General features: G+C 38.1%; 1 protein-coding gene and 1 long non-coding RNA gene across 2 annotated transcripts in view; both read right to left on the bottom strand.

Annotated features, from left to right (window-relative positions):
- The window catches only part of LOC136691410 (mucin-22-like), a 103,771-nt gene that overhangs the window by 66,437 nt on the left and 19,289 nt on the right, over window positions 1–18,045 (bottom strand). Inside the window, exons 8-18 of the mRNA XM_066663972.1 lie at window positions 17,130–17,269; window positions 16,538–16,816; window positions 16,056–16,151; window positions 15,788–15,947; window positions 14,111–14,250; window positions 13,736–14,014; window positions 12,714–12,809; window positions 12,483–12,633; window positions 12,309–12,391; window positions 8,571–8,649; window positions 4,260–4,799 (exon numbers count right to left, since the gene is read on the bottom strand). Of these exons, the coding sequence (XP_066520069.1) occupies window positions 4,260–4,799; window positions 8,571–8,649; window positions 12,309–12,391; window positions 12,483–12,633; window positions 12,714–12,809; window positions 13,736–14,014; window positions 14,111–14,250; window positions 15,788–15,947; window positions 16,056–16,151; window positions 16,538–16,816; window positions 17,130–17,269 (2,043 nt within the window). The remainder of the gene's footprint in view (window positions 1–4,259; window positions 4,800–8,570; window positions 8,650–12,308; window positions 12,392–12,482; window positions 12,634–12,713; window positions 12,810–13,735; window positions 14,015–14,110; window positions 14,251–15,787; window positions 15,948–16,055; window positions 16,152–16,537; window positions 16,817–17,129; window positions 17,270–18,045) is intronic.
- LOC136691614 (uncharacterized) lies at window positions 640–3,226 on the bottom strand. The gene is made up of 3 exons (XR_010801884.1): window positions 2,459–3,226; window positions 766–868; window positions 640–672 (listed from the first exon to the last, which is right to left on the bottom strand). It is a non-coding gene; the product is annotated as an uncharacterized lncRNA (long non-coding RNA).

Below are 18,045 nucleotides of genomic sequence, written 5' to 3'. Positions count from 1 at the left end.
CATAATGTCTTTCTGCATGATTTCATAAATTACATATGGCCTGTGTTAATTGCATATATAAATAAATACATCATAATAATTGATAAATTAATGTAATCAAATTATTACAATAAAAATGTTAATAAAATGTAAAAAAAGAACAAGGCATAAGCAGAAAGTACTCAGTAGAAATGTTACAAATGAAGCTGTGAACAAACCCAGGACCCAGGACCACAAGGCTCCAAAGCTTTGTTTTCAAATTGTGTCGAAAAACTCAAAAAAATTAAGGTACTTGTACAAATACATAAATCTATGCATTAACACAATGAACTAACTAAACCTTACTATACATTAAAAGTATAGTGCCCCTGTGTGTTAAGTTCACCGTCATTTTTGTCTTATCAAATCAAACAAGTCAAGTATTTTATATCATACTGTGTCTGAATAGCTCAAGTACCCCACTTTATCCCATGTTGCAACAAAGACCCAAGAGGCAGTGAAGTTAATGCCTGGATAGTACTGGTTGATGTCCTTTTTGGCCCGTGAGAGCACACTGCCTTTATTGTACTGATTATATGAGATAACACCATGTCCAGTGGTATCAATGATATCCCTTCCATTATTAGCAGCGAACAGAGTAGGTGTAGGGCTGTACCACGGTTGATCAAAGGTCAAGAATCCATTGTTGTTTACCTGAGAATAAAACCAATAAGGCATTATACATGATCTAAAAAAGTTAGGTTTTCATATCTTCTTGATATTGTCATGATGATTATAACCACTCACATATATCGGAAAGTGTGTGTCCCCAAAGAAAATGAATGGACTCTGTAGATTTATAGCAAGTGAGTGTTCATCATCACTACGAGGGTTAACAGAGTCTCCAGCACTGATAGAGAATATATAATCATTAGTGTATTATTGGAAATGTGATAGACTTTTACTAGGAATATACAAGAAAACAAGGGATGCCCTCTCTTAAACAGTGGCAGGTATAGAGTAGTGGCCGATACTGCTGTTGATATCTAGGCTCCTTCATGAACACTTATTATAAAAGGCCTCATGTGATTTTTAGCTCTGCATTTTCATGTGCAAGGTGGCTGGTCTGGTTATCCTGCATTATGCTGAAACACCGTATCCTCTGTAATCAATGTGACATATTGGTATGATGTATTTCAGAGTGCTATTAAAACAAAACCACAGTTAAAATGAGCTTATCTGCATTAAAATTTGGTCCAGCATGTTTTCTTTGTATCCAAATCCCACTGTCAGCAAACCCAGTAAACAATGAACATCCCTGGACGTTCAAAATAGGTCTAAAATAGTCTGTCCGTGAAGGACATATTTTAAACGTCAATGGACATCCAAATTAGTTAGTTAAGTGGTGACCAATCGATAACGTCAGTGGACGTCCAAAATGCGTTTTATACAAGTAATTTATTTCGGGACCAATTAATAACGTCAATGGACGTCCAAAATGTGTCTAATGGTCGTCTTTTCAATGTCTGTGTTTGGACGTCTTTTCAACTTTCTCCATAATGTCCTTTGCATCTCAACCACTAAGTTTACTCCAGACCTGCCAGCCATTCTTCGGTCCAATATCATTCCCACTTTAGGTGAGTAAAAAATATATTCCACAGTACCCGTGAATTAATGCATGTGCAAATACACATGCTTCAAATATCAATAATGCACATCAATTCTGTCACTACTGCTTTTGCGCATCACTTTCTTATATGCGTTTTTCTTGTTAACACACAGAGTACAAGTGGCGTCGAATCACCGAAGCACCGCAGCTGGATGGCCCGATTTACATACCTAGCGCAGCTGATACTCACCAGAATAATTTACTAAAATTATATGCACTCCTGTCTGTTAATGTTGATAACCGTTTCAAACGAATGTTAATAACTTAACAAGCTTAAAATTTACCTGTCCCATTTTCCCCTTTATTGTATTTTCTCTGTACTGTAAATCTTCTAAGAAGAAATCTGAGGCTGCTGTTCTGAGAAAAAGCTACCAAAGCTACTTTTTTTTAATAAATCAATAAAGATCCATTTATGAAAAGTTGTCTTTAATTATATTCAACAATATAAACAAATATTTGACCACTTTTAATTGATTTTTCTTACTTTAATACACTAAAGTTAAGGCTATATATCTAATTTCTAGTAAGTGGCCCAGCCCCTCCTATATTTTTATGGATGTGGCCTTCAGTGAAAAAAGTTTGGACACCCCGTCCTAGAAGATTAGAACACGTTTGTGCAGGAAAGGAGGACACCCCCTTAATACCTTTACATTCAGAAGTAATGTTGTGTGAACAGGTGAACACATGAACATAAGCAACACATTGAGAATGATTTCTTAGTTTGCTGGTGGCTGGAGCTCTGGAACATGCTGGAGTTACAGAGGTGATAGTGATAAAATCGTGCTTGGCTCAATAATAATGATGGCTCAAATAATGAGGATTATCGCTTACCTTTTGCGTCAGAGTCTACAGTTGTTGACCTGGTTGGAATTTCACTTGTGCTAGCTATAAAATACATAAAACAATTAAATCAACACATGATCTACTCTATTGTAAATCATTTTGATTAATAATGGTGGCTATGATATGGTGGTTATCATTGTTATTATTTATTGTGATTTGTATTTCTGCATTCACTTATAGTCGACATTATTTTTGGCCCTCTGTTCAATTTGTTTTATTCTCTCCAGTGTTCACCAACAGCAATGTCCTAAAAAGCCCTATGCAGAATCAGAAACTGCTTCTTTATGTTTTCAGACAAGAGTTCAGGGCAACTCAAATATCAATTTGAATAGCATCACCAAACCTATTTAACATGTATTCTGACCATTTAATATGAGAAGCAGTGCTGGAGGAAGAAGACTGGGCATACTAGTCCACCAAGATAATTAACAATACTTTAAAAAAAAAAAAAAAAACTTTGAAGAATAGCTAAATGAGACATGAGCTTGCTTTGATTTAACACAAATAATGAAGATCAGCACATACTTGCTCTGCCAATCTGCGCTGTTGTGGAACTGCTTGGGTTTTCATTGGTGAAAACTATAATAATAATAACTATTATAGTTTGTTATTGTTACAGTTGTAACTGCACATTTTACAATAATAATGAGAGTAACACCTTTTCTGTTCTATTAAAACACTATCCATATTGTCACGCACTCGTCCTGTCATGTCTGTTTTCCCCGCCATGTGCTCTCTCAGCACATGGTTGTTTGTTGTTGTCCATGTCTCCGCCCATGTCCCGCCTTTCTCCCCCCCCATTATCTGTCTCAGGTGCGTCTTAATATTTAAGTGTTAAGTATTTAAGTCCCCTTGTATCACTTCCTCTTGTCAGTCAATCGTTCTCGTTTTCGTTCCAATTCAGTCTTGTTGCTTCCATTGTCATGTTGCTCAGTCAAGTCTGTCTGTCCCTCGTTTCAGTTTGTTCTCTGTCGGTTTCCTTCCTTGTGTCTCTCGTTGTCATTACCTGTTTAGCTCTTTGTGTTCAGGTTTATGTCTCTGTTTAGCTGTGTCCAGGTTTGTCTATTTAGGTCTATGTCTTGGTTGAGTCTGTTTCTCTGTCTGTTTAGCACTCAGTGTTTAGATTTAGTCTGTTTAGTACTCGTGTTTCGGTTTTGTCTATTTTACTCTATGTCCTAGTTTAGTTCGCTTAGCTCCTTTGTCTATGTCTCGGTTATCTCTCTGTTTTGTTATTCTTTCCTAAATAAAGTTCACTGTGTTTTAGCAAGTGCGTCCGCCTCCGTCAGTCCGCCCTCCGCTAATTGTGACAGAATGACCGACCATCTAAAGGACGCAGCTAACACTGACATATCATCGGATAAAGCCATGAAAATAGCAGAGGATTTACTGGCCATAAGGGTGGGTGATCAACCTGCTATTCTGCAATCCTATCTGGGAGTACCTGCGGAATTTGAAGGAGGTACCCACTGCAAAGGATTTATATTCCAATGTAAAAATTATTTTGAATATTTAACCTCCTCCTGAATTTATACAAATCATATTTATGAAATCTCTCCTTAGAGGAGATGTGTTACGGTGCGCTGAAACCTTAATTAAGGAAAGGGACAATGATATTAATGTAGAGACATTTTTTGAACTCCTAATCAAGAGATTCTCCCGTTCTGCTCCCGAGGATTAACCCCTCAGGTCCAGGGAAATTTTTGTGGGGGGGTTGAGGGTAGAGGCTGTTAGCCTCAAACCACTGCACACGGGAGGTGAGGCTAAAGGGGTGCATCTCCGGGGGAACTACAGTTGAAGAAGTCCCTCAAGAGTGTGCTCATCAGTCCCCCTAAACCCGCAAAAACTCCAGCATGTGCCCGGCGAGCAGCACAAGCCCCTGCCTCTGTGGATGTCTCCACTCCTGTCCCTGTGAAGGCGGCTTCCTCAGCCGCTTCTGCTCCAGAGAAGGCGGCTTCCTCAGCCACTCCTGCTCCAGAGAAGGCGGCAGCCGCAGAGAAGGCGGCGTCTCCCACCGCGTCTGTTCCTGTGAAGGTGGCGTCCCCCGCCGTTTCTGCACTTGTGACTATGGCCCCGGCCGCTCCTGTCCCTGTGAAGGAGCCACTCCTGCTCCAGAGAAAGCGGCGTCCCCGCAGCGTCTGTTCCTGCGAAGGCGGCGCCCCCCACCGCGTCTGTTCCTGCGAAGGTAGCATCCCCCACCGCATCTGTTCCTGCAAAGGTGGCGTCCCCCGCCGCGTCTGTTCCTGCGAAGGTGGCATCCCCCGCCGCGTCTGTTCCTGTGAAGATGGCGGGGGAGGGTGCCGGACAGACCTGGCAGGCCCAGACCTGGGGGCTGCTCAGGGAGTATGGGGTACTGGGCTCTTTGCTACGAGCCATCCAGTCCCTGTATAAACAGAGCAGTCTGGTTCATATGGCTGGCAGTAAGTCCAACTGGTTTCCAGTCGGAGTTGGACTGCGTCAGGGCTGCCCGTTGTCAATTTTTATGGACAGAATTTCTCGGCGTAGCCTAGTGGCAGAGGGTGTCCAGTTTGGTGGTCAGGATTCCATGTCTGCTTTTTGCGGATGATGTAGTCTTATTGGCTTCATCAAGCCGGGACCTCCAGTTTGCAGCCGAGTGTGAAGCGGTAGGGATGATGATCAGCACTTCCAAGTCCGAGTCCATGGTACTCAGTCAGAAAAGGGTGGAGTGCTCTCTCCAGGTTGGAAGTGAGATCCTGCCTCAAGTGGAGGAGTTTAAATACCTCGGGGTCTTGTTCACGAATGAGGGAAAGATGGAGCGTGAGATTGACAGGCGGATCGATGCAGCGTCAGCAGTAATGTGGGCTCTGTACCGGTCCGTTGTGGTGAAGAGAGAGCTGAGCAGAAAAGCAAAGCTCTCGATTTACTGTTCAATCTACGTCCCAACCCTCACCTATGGTCAGGAGCTTTGGGTAGTGACCGAAAGAACGAGATTGCAGGTACAAGCGGCTGAAATTAGTTTTCTCCGCAGGGTGTCTGAACTCTCCCTTAGAGACAGGGTTAGGAGCTCAGACATCCGGGAGAGACTCGGAGTGGAGCCGCTGCTCCTCCACGTCGAGAGGAGCCAGTTGAGGTGGTTCGGGCATCTGGTTCGGATGCCTCCTGGACACCTTCCTGGTGAGGTTTTCCGGGCATGTCCAACAGGGAGGAGGCCCTGGGGCAGACCAAGAACACGCTGGAGAGACTACATGTCTCGACTGGCCTGGGAACGCCTCAGTATACCCCCGGAGGAGCTGGAGGCGGTGGCTGGGGAGAGGGAGGTCTGGGTTTCTTTGCTCCGACTGCTTCCCCCGCGACCCAGATCCGGATAAGCGGTGGACAATGGATGGACACACCTGTTGTGCCATTGTCTGGAGTTGTAGAACTTTCATTTGTGGGCAGTTGTGGGCTTTCTGTGGCAAAATCTATAATAATAATAATAATAATAATAACAATAATAATAATAATTTTCAGAATATCATCCCACAGAGCCCCTTAATAATGTATATGTTGCTAAATGGCAAAGAAGTATAGAATCTGTTACTGCAAGAAAAGGACACCCTCCTTATGAATAAATTGGGATGAACAAGTATTTAGCCGCTATATAGGTGGAAGCTATAAAAATATTTATGTTTTTTTGTTTTAATTGTTTGTGTTTTAATTGTTTGTGTCTGTAAACCTACTCTGTGACACCATCACGTTGTAAATAAGTAAAGTAAAAAATGCATGTGACTCTAAAAATGAACTTGACTGGTGAAAAACCACTTTGATTAATAATGGTGGAAAGGCATGCAACAGACATGCAATAAGGGATGTAATGAGTTTGCATTCTTTTTTTAACATTTAATCCTTATTTTACTTTTTTCAGAAGGTCTGCCTTTGCAGAATTAGAGGAAACCACTATTAACATTAAAAGTTTTCCTCTGTGATAACAAAAATGAGAACATGTAAACAGACTGATTCCATTGGGAAATTCATAAAACATCTAAAACTCCCAGCATACATTGTAAACAAATTAACAAAATGCAATCTCAAAGGCTAGAAAAACAACAGGATAGTGTCATTACAGTTTAGTTTTTCTTTTACAAGTCCACCTGTTGTTTTCAGGAAAAAATGAAAGAGTTAATATCCATTAAACTGTTATAAATATATCTAAATTTACTGAACAGAGTAAAAATGAAAAAGACATTTAAAGAACATACTTATCATTAATATGATCGCCGCTGTCTTCAGGAGAACCCCGGACGATAGAGCCGAGCTCCTCATTGTCAGATTGATTTAATGCCTGCACATCTGTTAAAAAAATCCTTTTAACTTTCTAGAGTCTGTGCTGATATCCAATCTTACACCTGTAGATTATCAACCTCAGGCAGAAGTGAACAGTGCACAGTTCAGCTTCAAACTGATATATTACAAATGTGACCAAGTTCAAATGGGCACAACCTCCCAAACCTGCTTTTCACAGAATGATTTCCTTGTAGCCTATGAGCATGTTACATCACGGATAACATTATTATATATAACAATTGAAAATATTGTACAATTACTAGGCAGCTATTATTCTGATGGACTGGCTCCCCGTCTAGTGTATACCCAATGATTCCCAGTAGGCTCAAGACACACCATAACTGATGGGAAAATTTAATTTATTTATAGTTAAGTAAACAAGGTTATCTATTTTACATAAATTGGCTAATACATTTAACTAGTAAAATTTAATTCTTCAAATTTATGTTAACATTATCTTTAATTCAGGAACACACTCCTCACAGACTATGACCTGAGGTGGCCATTGAACACAGGACATGGATAACGTGGTGCTGTGTGGCAGCAGGACTACTTACAACTTCACTATGACATCCATTTATTACAAACTAATATGGCTACATATTCGGAACATGTATTTGTGGGATGAGCAGTAGAGCTGAGTATGTGGGTTGCACCCAGGAAAAAATTGCCAAATCCTCTCTGCTGATGCCAAACAGCTTGTTTTGCCATTGACTCATTTCGTGTGTGGTGGACTGGATGATTGAAGTTTGAAGAAACTAGACGTATTGGCAATTTAACAATTTATTTATTTAAAAAACACAAGTGTTCAATGGAGTTAAGGTCAGGAGCTGGCAGGCCATTCCATCCTCTAGACTCCCCAATTTCTGGAGGTAATCTCTGATAAACACTGCTCTGTGGGGACGAGCGTTTTCATCTTGGAGGATAGAGTTCGGTCCCAGACTGTGAAGATATGGGATTGCCACTGGTTGCAGAATTTCATCTCGATATCTCTCTGCAGTAAGATTGCCTCCAATAATGACAAGCCTCGTTTTTCCAATGAGGGAGATGCCGCCCCGCAGCATCACAAAAAATAAGCTGTTTGTCACTGGCAGAGAGGATTTGGCAAATGTTTCATGGGTGCAACCCACATACTCAGCTCTACTACTCATCACACAAATGCATGTTCATTACAAATGTAGCACCATTTAAAAGAGAAATTAATAAGCTTAACATTTGTCCATTTGAGAATACATAGATTTATATATGTAGTGCCTGCGAAATTAGCACATAATTCTGAAGTGGAAAAAAATGAGACACGGTTTTCAAAATTTTAATCAAATAAAAATCTGAAAAGTATTCAGTCCCTCTATATCAATACTTTGTAGAGCCAGGTTTCACTACAAGTCTTTAGGGGGTATGTCTCTACCAGCTTTGTGCATCTAGAGACTGAGATTACTGCTTATTCTTTGTAAAATAGCTCAAGCTCAGCCAGGTTGGATGGAGAGAGATTGAACAGCAGTGTTCATGTCTTGCCACAGATTCTAACACATGAATATTCTTTGATCTAAACCATTCCACTGTGGCTCTGGCTGTATGTTTAGGATCATTGTCTTGTTGGAAGGTGAATCTCCTTTCCAGTCTGCAAGATATTTGAATATATTGATGAGTTAGTTTCTCTAGATTTATTCCACAAAATATTTTATGTAATCATAAACAAAGTTGCAGGAAAGTTAGCTGGATAAATGAATGGCAAGACTTCATCCCTCAGAGGAGCTGAAAATTTGGTTTGAGCCCAAAAAATGATAACAACAGCCTACTTCAATTCAGAATTTCCATCATGGACTTTTAATCTTGGGACGTGTCAGTTTCACTTTCACAGTGGATGGTATCCCTTTTTTCCTCAGTGCATTCTGGAACTGTAGAGAAAGGTTAAATACGTCTTACATTAAAAATAGGTACCTACACTAAAAATATTTCTTAATGTGTTTTCTTGCATGTTCAAAAGTTCTGGTGTTCTTGCCTGTTTTCTCCCTCTTTGCCCATGTTATATTCCAATATTCAGGACCATGAACATCAAGAAGAGTTAAAGCACCCAAATATTGTTTGTGATTTGTGCCAAATATGGCGTAAAGGAAACATTGGTATGCCAACAAGAAGCACTTAAAATTACCATCAATTACTGTGGTGTCATGAATGTAATCCTACAAGGTGATTTCTCAAGAACGTCCTTCCGTAGAAGACAAGTCTTGTGCTTGCCACTGAGAAACAGCCTCTATGTACTCTATGAACTCTAGACAGTTGGATAGATCTGTATAAATCCCACAAGCTCTGTCCTCACTAAGATTAATGTGGTTGGATGCTATCAAATGCTCACAGTAATGTTTTGATATCTAGGAATTGAAAGGATTCTTACAATATATTCTTACATGCAATTTGTTACTGATACTGTACTCTGTATGCTCTGTAGATTTAAATAAATATAATTTAAATTGCATATTAATAGGGAATTTTAAAAAATCTGTGTATGGAGCTAAATAACATTTGAATTTAATCTGACTATTTTATATTTTAAATATATTTCTATGACATTTGATAAATTAGAATGTTTGAGTGTCTGTCTGTCTTTTGTGTGTGTGTCTGTGTTGCCCTGTGAAGGACTGGTGCCCCCTCCAGGGTGTATTCCTGCCTTGCACCCAATGATTCCAGGTAGGCTCTGGACCCACCGCGACCCTGAACTGACATCAGCATCTTATGTTCAGGTGACAGTGGCATATGCCAATGGCATCGATTTTTAATTTGGTGACATTGGCATATGCCTTTATTTTGTGCATATGCCGATGACAACGACATCCGTTTTGTGACATTGACATATACTCCACTTCATTGTAGAACATCTTCTAGTAGCCTAAGTTTAGCAAGCACATGGATGTTTAGGCTATAACTAGCACACATATGCTACTAGCATGTAAACGGACCAAACAAGTAAAATGCTACAAACATAGCATTCTGTATTCGCACACAGTCCACTGTCACTTTGTTTATGGAAAATTGAACTACAAGCTTTTCTCATTGTAATATGTAAAGTTGAGATATATATATATTTATACATATACATACATAACATCACTGTTAAAATAAGATGTATTCATGATCTGAGGTTTCTTGTGTAAAAGACTGTCATTTCTGAGTGTACGTTCATTCATTCATTATCTGTAACCGCTTATTCAATTCAGGGTTGTGGTGGGTCCAGAGCCTACCTGGAATCATTGGGCGCAAGGCGGGATGAGTGTACATTTTCTTTCCTATAAAAATGCTAAAGTTCTGGGAAATGCTCTGTTTGATTTGCCATAATGATATAATATAAACGCCATGTAGTTCGGACAGTTAATGGTAAAATCCTGTTTGTTCAAACCAAAGAGAAGACACTGCTGAATGACACAATCCCTTTACACAAAAAAAAAAAGTACTTGGCAGGAGCTTATCCTTGCAGGAACTTAAAAGATAAAATAGTAATGGTAATGTGTCATTAAACGCAAGCAGAATCATATATACTTGATGAAGGAACAGGGCGTTTAAGTTTAAATATCTATAAAGTACTGACTGATTAAACAGTGGTTGTAACGCTTACACTGTCATTAAGGTGCTCATTGGGACTCATTGGGATTTGGGATGATGTGAGACTGCTCTGTGATTGGTGGCCTTGAGAACATGGCACTGTGATTGGTTAATGCTGTGATTTTGATTGGTTAATCTCTCTGCAAGTTTACCCAATGCCACACAAAAATAATTCAGATATAATATATTCAGTATATTATCAATTATAATTAACTATAATTCAAATATTCAAAATTCTGATTCGTACTTATGTCCTTGATTTGTAACATTAAAAATATCACTGTTTAATATTTATTCATGACAATTTTCTCATGTAAACAAGTGTAATTTCTGTAGTCTTTTTTTATTTCTTAAAAATGATGAAGATTGGGGAAAAAATTCTGTTTAACTTGCTGTACTGATATAATATAAACATGCAGTTCAGGACAGTATAGCATCATGGAAAGCCTGTCTGTTCGTAACCAACTACAAAAACTGAACACAATACAATTCCTCTACAAAAACTTATGATCATGGCAGGGGAATATAAGGTTAAATTGTAGATTGCAATTAAACGTGAGCATCTTTAAATTTATTTAACCAGAGTAATATAGACTTGACAAAGGAACAGGGGGGTGTTTATGTAGAAATGTTTAAATCTCCATAAATAACTGTTTGATAAAACAGTGTTGTATGTAAAGGAGAGATTCATTAAAATATCCAACCACTCGTTTTCTGGTATTCTGGTGGCCTAAACAGTTTGGTGATCTCACCTGTTTTGTGTAAAGTTAAACAGAAAAGCAGTAACACTCTGTTTCCAGTTTTGGTGTGGGTTATGGACAGAGGAGCTGTCACAATGTGAAAACTGTGTGTCACCCCCACACTTATAAGAGATTGTGATTAAATCTCAACAACTTTAAATATTTTACTGTCTGTGCATCCAGTAGAGAAATGTAATGTTGAGCAGCAATGATTAACCCATAATAAATGACACAAAGGGACAACTAGGTCATATTTCTATTCTGAAACTACTTCATCACTAGGACACTGCACACATTTTGCTCACGCTTAAACTATCATTAAAAAGTGCTCACTTCAAGGAAGACCTTAAGGCTCAGGGCAGGACTTGGGATGGAGTGAGACTGCCCCGTGATTGGTGACATTTGTAAGAGGGCACTGCAGTTTGTTAATCAATCCATCACTCAGCTGAATTTTTAAGACTTGTATTTTTGGGTCAGAATTTTTATAATTGGATTTATTTTAATGTGAATATTTCAAATCTGAATATTTAACCATATTTCATATATTACTACCCCAACATTTCAAGTTTATCAAATGCCATTCAAATTCAACAAATATAATTAAAATTCACATTCAAATATTTATATAATTGATTAGGCTCAATATTAATGGTTCCACAACAACAAATATTTCAGCATGATTCAAACATATTTTTCCACAAGTGATTACCAGCTCAACTTTAATGGAATGTTCTAAGGTTTAACTATACATAAAACAATTTCTTTGTGATTTTGCAATCAAGAGAATTAGTCAAGACATAACACAGATTATTTCAATTGATACTTCATTTTACAAAATGTAATCACTTTTCTGGATATGGGAACTGTTTGATATAAGTTTACAGGGTGGGCCATTTATATGGATACACCTTAATAAAATGGGAATGGTTGGTTAACTTCCTGTTTGTGGCACCTTAGTATATGGGAGGGGGAAAATTTTTCAAGATGGGTGGTGGCCATTTTGAAGTCGGCCATTTTAGATCTTTTTTAGAACTTTTATTTTTTCAATGGGAAGAGGGTCATGTGACACATCAAAAATTGGGAATTTCACAAGAAAAACAATGGTGTGCTTGGTTTTAATGTAACTTTAGTATATTAATATATGATATTAAAGAAATACATGTATTCTAATATGTAGAATAGCTGCATTTTCATTTTTATACGTGACAGTATTAACATACCTGCTGTAAAAAGATTTGTTGATTATAGGTGTCTGTAAGGTTTAAGGTTGACATGACATTCAAACGCGCTGCAAGAGTGTTATCTGTAGGAATTACACACATTTATTTAATGAATTAATTTTTTCATGTAACAATGGGTGTATTTACTCTTCTGAACTCTCCTTACACCATTACCTCTTGTAATTGCGTTGTCAGGTTGGTTTACCAGAAAGACCCAGCGCCCCGGGACGTTCCTGTTACTTGAATACCTGAGACTCTGGATGGTGAATTTGTCATTTGAAGACAAACTTATGAAGTAGTCTGTGGTGTTTGTGTCATATCCAGCCTAGACAGATGACAAGATGAGAACAGATAGAGAATGTAGACACGCTTGTATTATGGGAGATGATATTTTGGTCGTTTTACCTCTGCTGGGTTGGCTGTTGGAGCAATGTTACCGTAATTCATCAGCACAAAGGAAAAATTGCTGCCAGTGATCAAAACCACCTGAAAAGAGGTTTCCTGGAAAAAAACAGTTATGGAAATTCATTTGTTCAATCATTGAGTTCTACAGAAATTCATTAATTTACAGGTGCAGCTCAATAAATTAGAAGAAAACGTTAATTGAATTCAAAAAGTAAAAGTGAAACTCATAAAAATTCATTAAAAAAATCTCAAGTGTTTCTTTTAATGTTGATGACTTACAGTTAATGAAAACTGAAAAGTTAATAATATTCACTTTGCCTTCTGGGTAAGCGAATGTAATGTATATTTAGAGAATACAACTGGACTTAACACTACTGTTCTACCTTTAAATATTTACACATTTTGCACTTTTTTTCTGAGAGTGTAATCATACACACTGACACATTTGGACAATTTCATGCAGCTAATCCACTTAACAACACGTGTTTGGACTGTGGGAGGAAACTGAAATACCCGGAGAAAACACACACAGATAAAGGGAGAATCTTTACGCAGACAGTGATCCAAAACAAGGGTTGAACCCAGGGACTCATTACCCAGCCTCTAACTCACTACTTTATTGTCTGACCATTGTTACTGGAGCTGCACCAGATTTGTTATATGTATGTGCCTCTGACTGCGCATCTTTATGTTTAAAAACAGAATAGGAATTTATTTTGAGTGAACATGAACCCATACCACATAAAAACCAAATGTTATGTAACATCTTAACCTTCCAGCTACATCTTGATGCCTGGATCTTAATATAGCCAGGTTGCAAGTCTAGCACATATAAAAGTACTTTCTAGATCTGTACACAGGAGACTGAATAAGAAGAGCTACGTATAGAGATAGCTATCTTACTGGACAGCTATTTCTGTTTCTTAAAAATGCTAGTGAAAGAACAAAAACAATGCATATTTTTTCTTGTTCTTCTTTAAAATGTCTCTAATCTCCACCAGTCCGACGATGTTATATCTTACCGAGCCTGTGTTGCTGTAGTACCCTACTTTATCCCATGTGGCAACAAAGACCCAAGAGGCATTAAAGTTAACCCCTGGATAGTACTGGTTGATGTCCTGTGTGGCCCATGAGAGCACACTGCCGTTAGTGTACTGATTATAGGAGATCACTCCATTTTGACGATTGTCTATATCAGTCCACAGTGGAGCAATGATATCTCTTCCACCATGAACTGTGAATGTCACAGGAACCCAGGTGGAGAGTGGCTGATCAAAGGTCAAAAATCCGTTATTGTTAACCTGCGGGTGAAAGGAAAGGCAGATTGTTAATGTAGTTACAAATAGAATATTTTCTGATCAGCTTTTAAAAGGTAGTAAAAACCTATTTATTCTCACATATATCATAGGGTAAGTGCGTCCAAAGAAAGTGAATGGACTCTGAAGCCCAATAGGTGGTGAGCTTCCATCATCAATACGAAGATTGATATTGTCTCCTGCCTCTGATCCATATGGATAGAATATGTATGGCTGTGAGTCTGTGAAAGAACGAAAGATGCCTTCTTATTTACATGGAACTAATCTACTGTACAAAGATACTGTAAGTGTTAGAGATTAGTCTTGAATCAGTTGACAACACTATGGTGAATTGTCAATTGATGTGTCCATGACTGGACAATTTTCAAGACAGAAAGAGTATTATCATTCAGCATGTACTCCACACAAGCAAAACAGGTATTTGTTTTGCTTCCAGGTCTTTGGGCTTTAGGTCCAGTTGTTACTTCATGTCTGTGTGGATTTGTATGTGTTCTCCCCATGTCTGCAGGAGTTTCCTTCCACAATTCAAAACCAAACAGTTGTAGATGGATAGAGTGGTTATTTCAAAATATCCATATTTGTGAGACTGAAATGAAAGGTGAAAATATGTGTTTACAAAAAGATGTCTTTTCTGCCGCTCCCCAGCGACCTTCTCACGTTGCGCTCACTCTTCAAGTGCGACACTCTTCATTCTTCCTTACGCCGACGAAACAACTCAAAGGCTCTAAGAAGGACCTCACTCAACTTCCAAGGGACGCCTTGTGTTAGCAGTGTGATACAGAAACTACAACGTAACGTCGAGTAACTCTAAGTAATCTTTTTTCCTTTTTATTGTGTTTATGTTTTATCGCCCAATCTAAGTTTAATCTCATGACTGATCAAAGCAGGTGAAACTTATTCGTGGCCAGAGTAAGAAACACCGCCGAGATAGAAGAAAATCGTAAAATAAGTATAAGCCTATTGATTTGATTTTTAGTTCTGGAGACTGCAAGGACCAGCGAAACTTCTCGTCCAAAGCTTCCATATGGTTGGAACCTCCCACTCAGGACAGTGAGCCAGATGGAATCCTTTCGTCTACGTCACCACGCTCTGAGTACCCAGCCTGAAAACTTCCACGGAAGAACTGCGGGAAATAAGCGGGACTCCTCTCTTCCATAACCTCAAAGCACCTCTGTACCCGTCGAGTGGTTGAGATCGACCGAAAAGTAAGCTAAAACTACGCACTTCCAGAGCTGAAAATTGAATTAAGTCTCTTGATAAATTTATACGTTAATTAAATCTCAGTTAGCAACACATTAGTCACAAGTCATATCGCCTAGCTTATCTTTAAATTCGAATCGGCTTCACCTGCATTGATGCCGTGAGATTTTGAGATTATGCTATGTTAAGTGAATATTCTTTTTTCCTTTTAATAAAATATTTCCATTATTTGAAATAACAGTGTGTGGAGTCTGTTCAATAAAAGTCTGAAAATCCTGAAGAACTCACGTAGCGATGACAGTTTTCATTTTCTAACTACTTGTTAATGTTTTTGTCATTTAAGTCAATCATAATAATAACAATTATTATCAGTAGTCAAAACGTCAGTAATCAGAAGAGTTTGAATAAGGTCAAACGCTACAAACACAATATATAAATATATATATTATATATATTACAGTGTATACACAACATACACTACACATGACACAGAACACATACTGGAATTTGTACTAATCAATACATTCATAATTATTATTCATAGAACACAAAACTAACCTTGGGGAGAGAAGGTTCTTGGCCCATCTCCAGTCACATTGAAAGCCCAGCGTCCAGTCATGTTAACATTACTAGTGTTCTTGAGGTTTAAGATGAAGCTGGTGTCATTTGAGCGTGGAATTAGATAGAAATACATAGAGTTTACTGTGTCATACCCGGCCTAGACCAACAAGGATATAAAATAAAGGACAAATAAAGAAGACATTTTAAAAGATTAATTGCAAATAAAGATAGATGGGGTACAGGTAAAAAAATTTTACAATTTTACCTCAACTGGTAGATTTGTTGGAGTAATCACACCATAATTCATCAGAACAAAGGAAGAATTGCCTGCTGAAATCAAAACCACCTGAAATGATGCTTGCTGGAAAAATAAATAAATTAAAAAATGGTCAATTACATGTAAGTTTTAATGACCAGTAATCACCAGTTTTCAATTGTCAGATTTGTTTTTTAGGATTTCAGCTGTCAGAAGTACATAGTGCACAAAAATACTTTCTGCAGAGTCATTCGTTACAAACTTTTCACAGACAGTCACCCAGAGTGGGTCTCGTGATAGCATGTGTGATAGCAACACTACCTGTTGTGCCACAGAGCCACCCAAACATACAGATTTAATGAGTTAGTTTACATAGTAAATTTTGTTTAGGAATGGTGCCAATTTTTAAACATATGTTTTAATGTTTTTGCCACACCCCACAACCAAAGATATTATTTAATAAAATACAGAGGAAATATTATATAACTTACTGCTGCACTCTGGTTGTAGTACGACTCATTAGACCATGTTGCAACCCAGACCCAGGAAATATTAATATTCTGCCCTGGAAAGTACTGGTTAATGTCCTGAGAGGCCTGTGAGAGCACACTGCCATTAGTGTACTGTTGATATGAGATACCCCTACCATAATTGCTAGAAAGATCAGTCCACAATGGAGCGATGATGTCCCGAACACCATAAGCAGGGAACAGGTAGGGGGTGAAGCCATACCATGGATGATCAAACGTCAGGTGTCCGTTGACATTTATCTGCAGTTAGCACCAAAAGTTGATTTTAAAAATGAGCATAATCAGTCTGGTTATGAAAACATTCTCCCACCACAGTCACAACTCAGCTAAGTTATGAAAAACTGAAAAATGTGTATTAATCAGACATTGCTAAATTTTCAAAGCTTATCATAGATTACCCAATTCCATATTTCGGCATATAAGATTTAAAGATATTTTAAAGATATTTACAATTATGACATTATGAAAGTTGAAAATTATGAAATTATGACATATATAAAAAAAATCAGTACTAGGTGTGGACACTACAAATTCAGCAACTGATCTCACTTACATAAATCTGAGAGTATGCATGACCAAAGAATATGAATGGAGTCAGTAGGTTTATAGCAGGAGAGCTTCCATCATCACTGCCAAAAAATACAGTGTCACCACTTCCAGCACCAAACTGATAGAAAAGAGATGGTGCTGCTGCTGAAAGAACACAAATAGAAATCAAATGAAACCTGAATAAATGGAATGAAAACTAAATGTGTGCCAGTCTGTCTTTATGTTAACACATAACAAAACACAGTTTTGGTTCATTTAGTACAAAGCAAACTCGTTTATGTAAAAAATAAACACTCTACTTAAAAAAAAATAATAATAAAAAATAAAACAAATTAAAACAAAAACGAAATTTGTAATATGTACACATTTACATTCTTAAAAATACAGTAAAATGGCATTGTTTGTGATAATATAAAATATACTGTATATATTATTGCTCTTCTGAATTATTGCACACATTAAGAAAAAAAATCACTGTATAATGTGGTATTAAGCATTTCGCGGATGAACCATGGTGTCACACTTTGAGGGAGGAGATATAAAGTTTGGTGGTTTGGTGACCACAGGTAGGAAAGACCTCCTGTATATATATATATATACACACACACTCACTATATGACCTATACATGCTTACTGTTGAGGTATATTTATCAGAAGGCCTCGTAGGGCAGTATTAAGAAATGTTCACTGTGTTTTTCATGTTCAGCCATATGCGCTGTGTCTGTGCTCCACAGAAGAGGAATGTTTAGGATAAGTTGGCAGTGAGGGCAGGAGGCCATACATTTTACCCCTCCCTTAACATGCATTGTAAATTATCCTTTATGTTTACCTTATTTGGAAAGGAGAGAAACATATAGAGCGAGGTCCTAGCCAGGAGGAGGGAGAGATTTTTTAGACATGGGAGAGAATCTGAGCTCTGA

This window comes from Hoplias malabaricus, chromosome 3 (genome assembly GCF_029633855.1).
Source record: "Hoplias malabaricus isolate fHopMal1 chromosome 3, fHopMal1.hap1, whole genome shotgun sequence".
Classification (NCBI taxonomy): Eukaryota; Metazoa; Chordata; class Actinopteri; order Characiformes; family Erythrinidae; genus Hoplias; species Hoplias malabaricus.
This window is presented reverse-complemented; position numbering and strand designations above follow the sequence as displayed.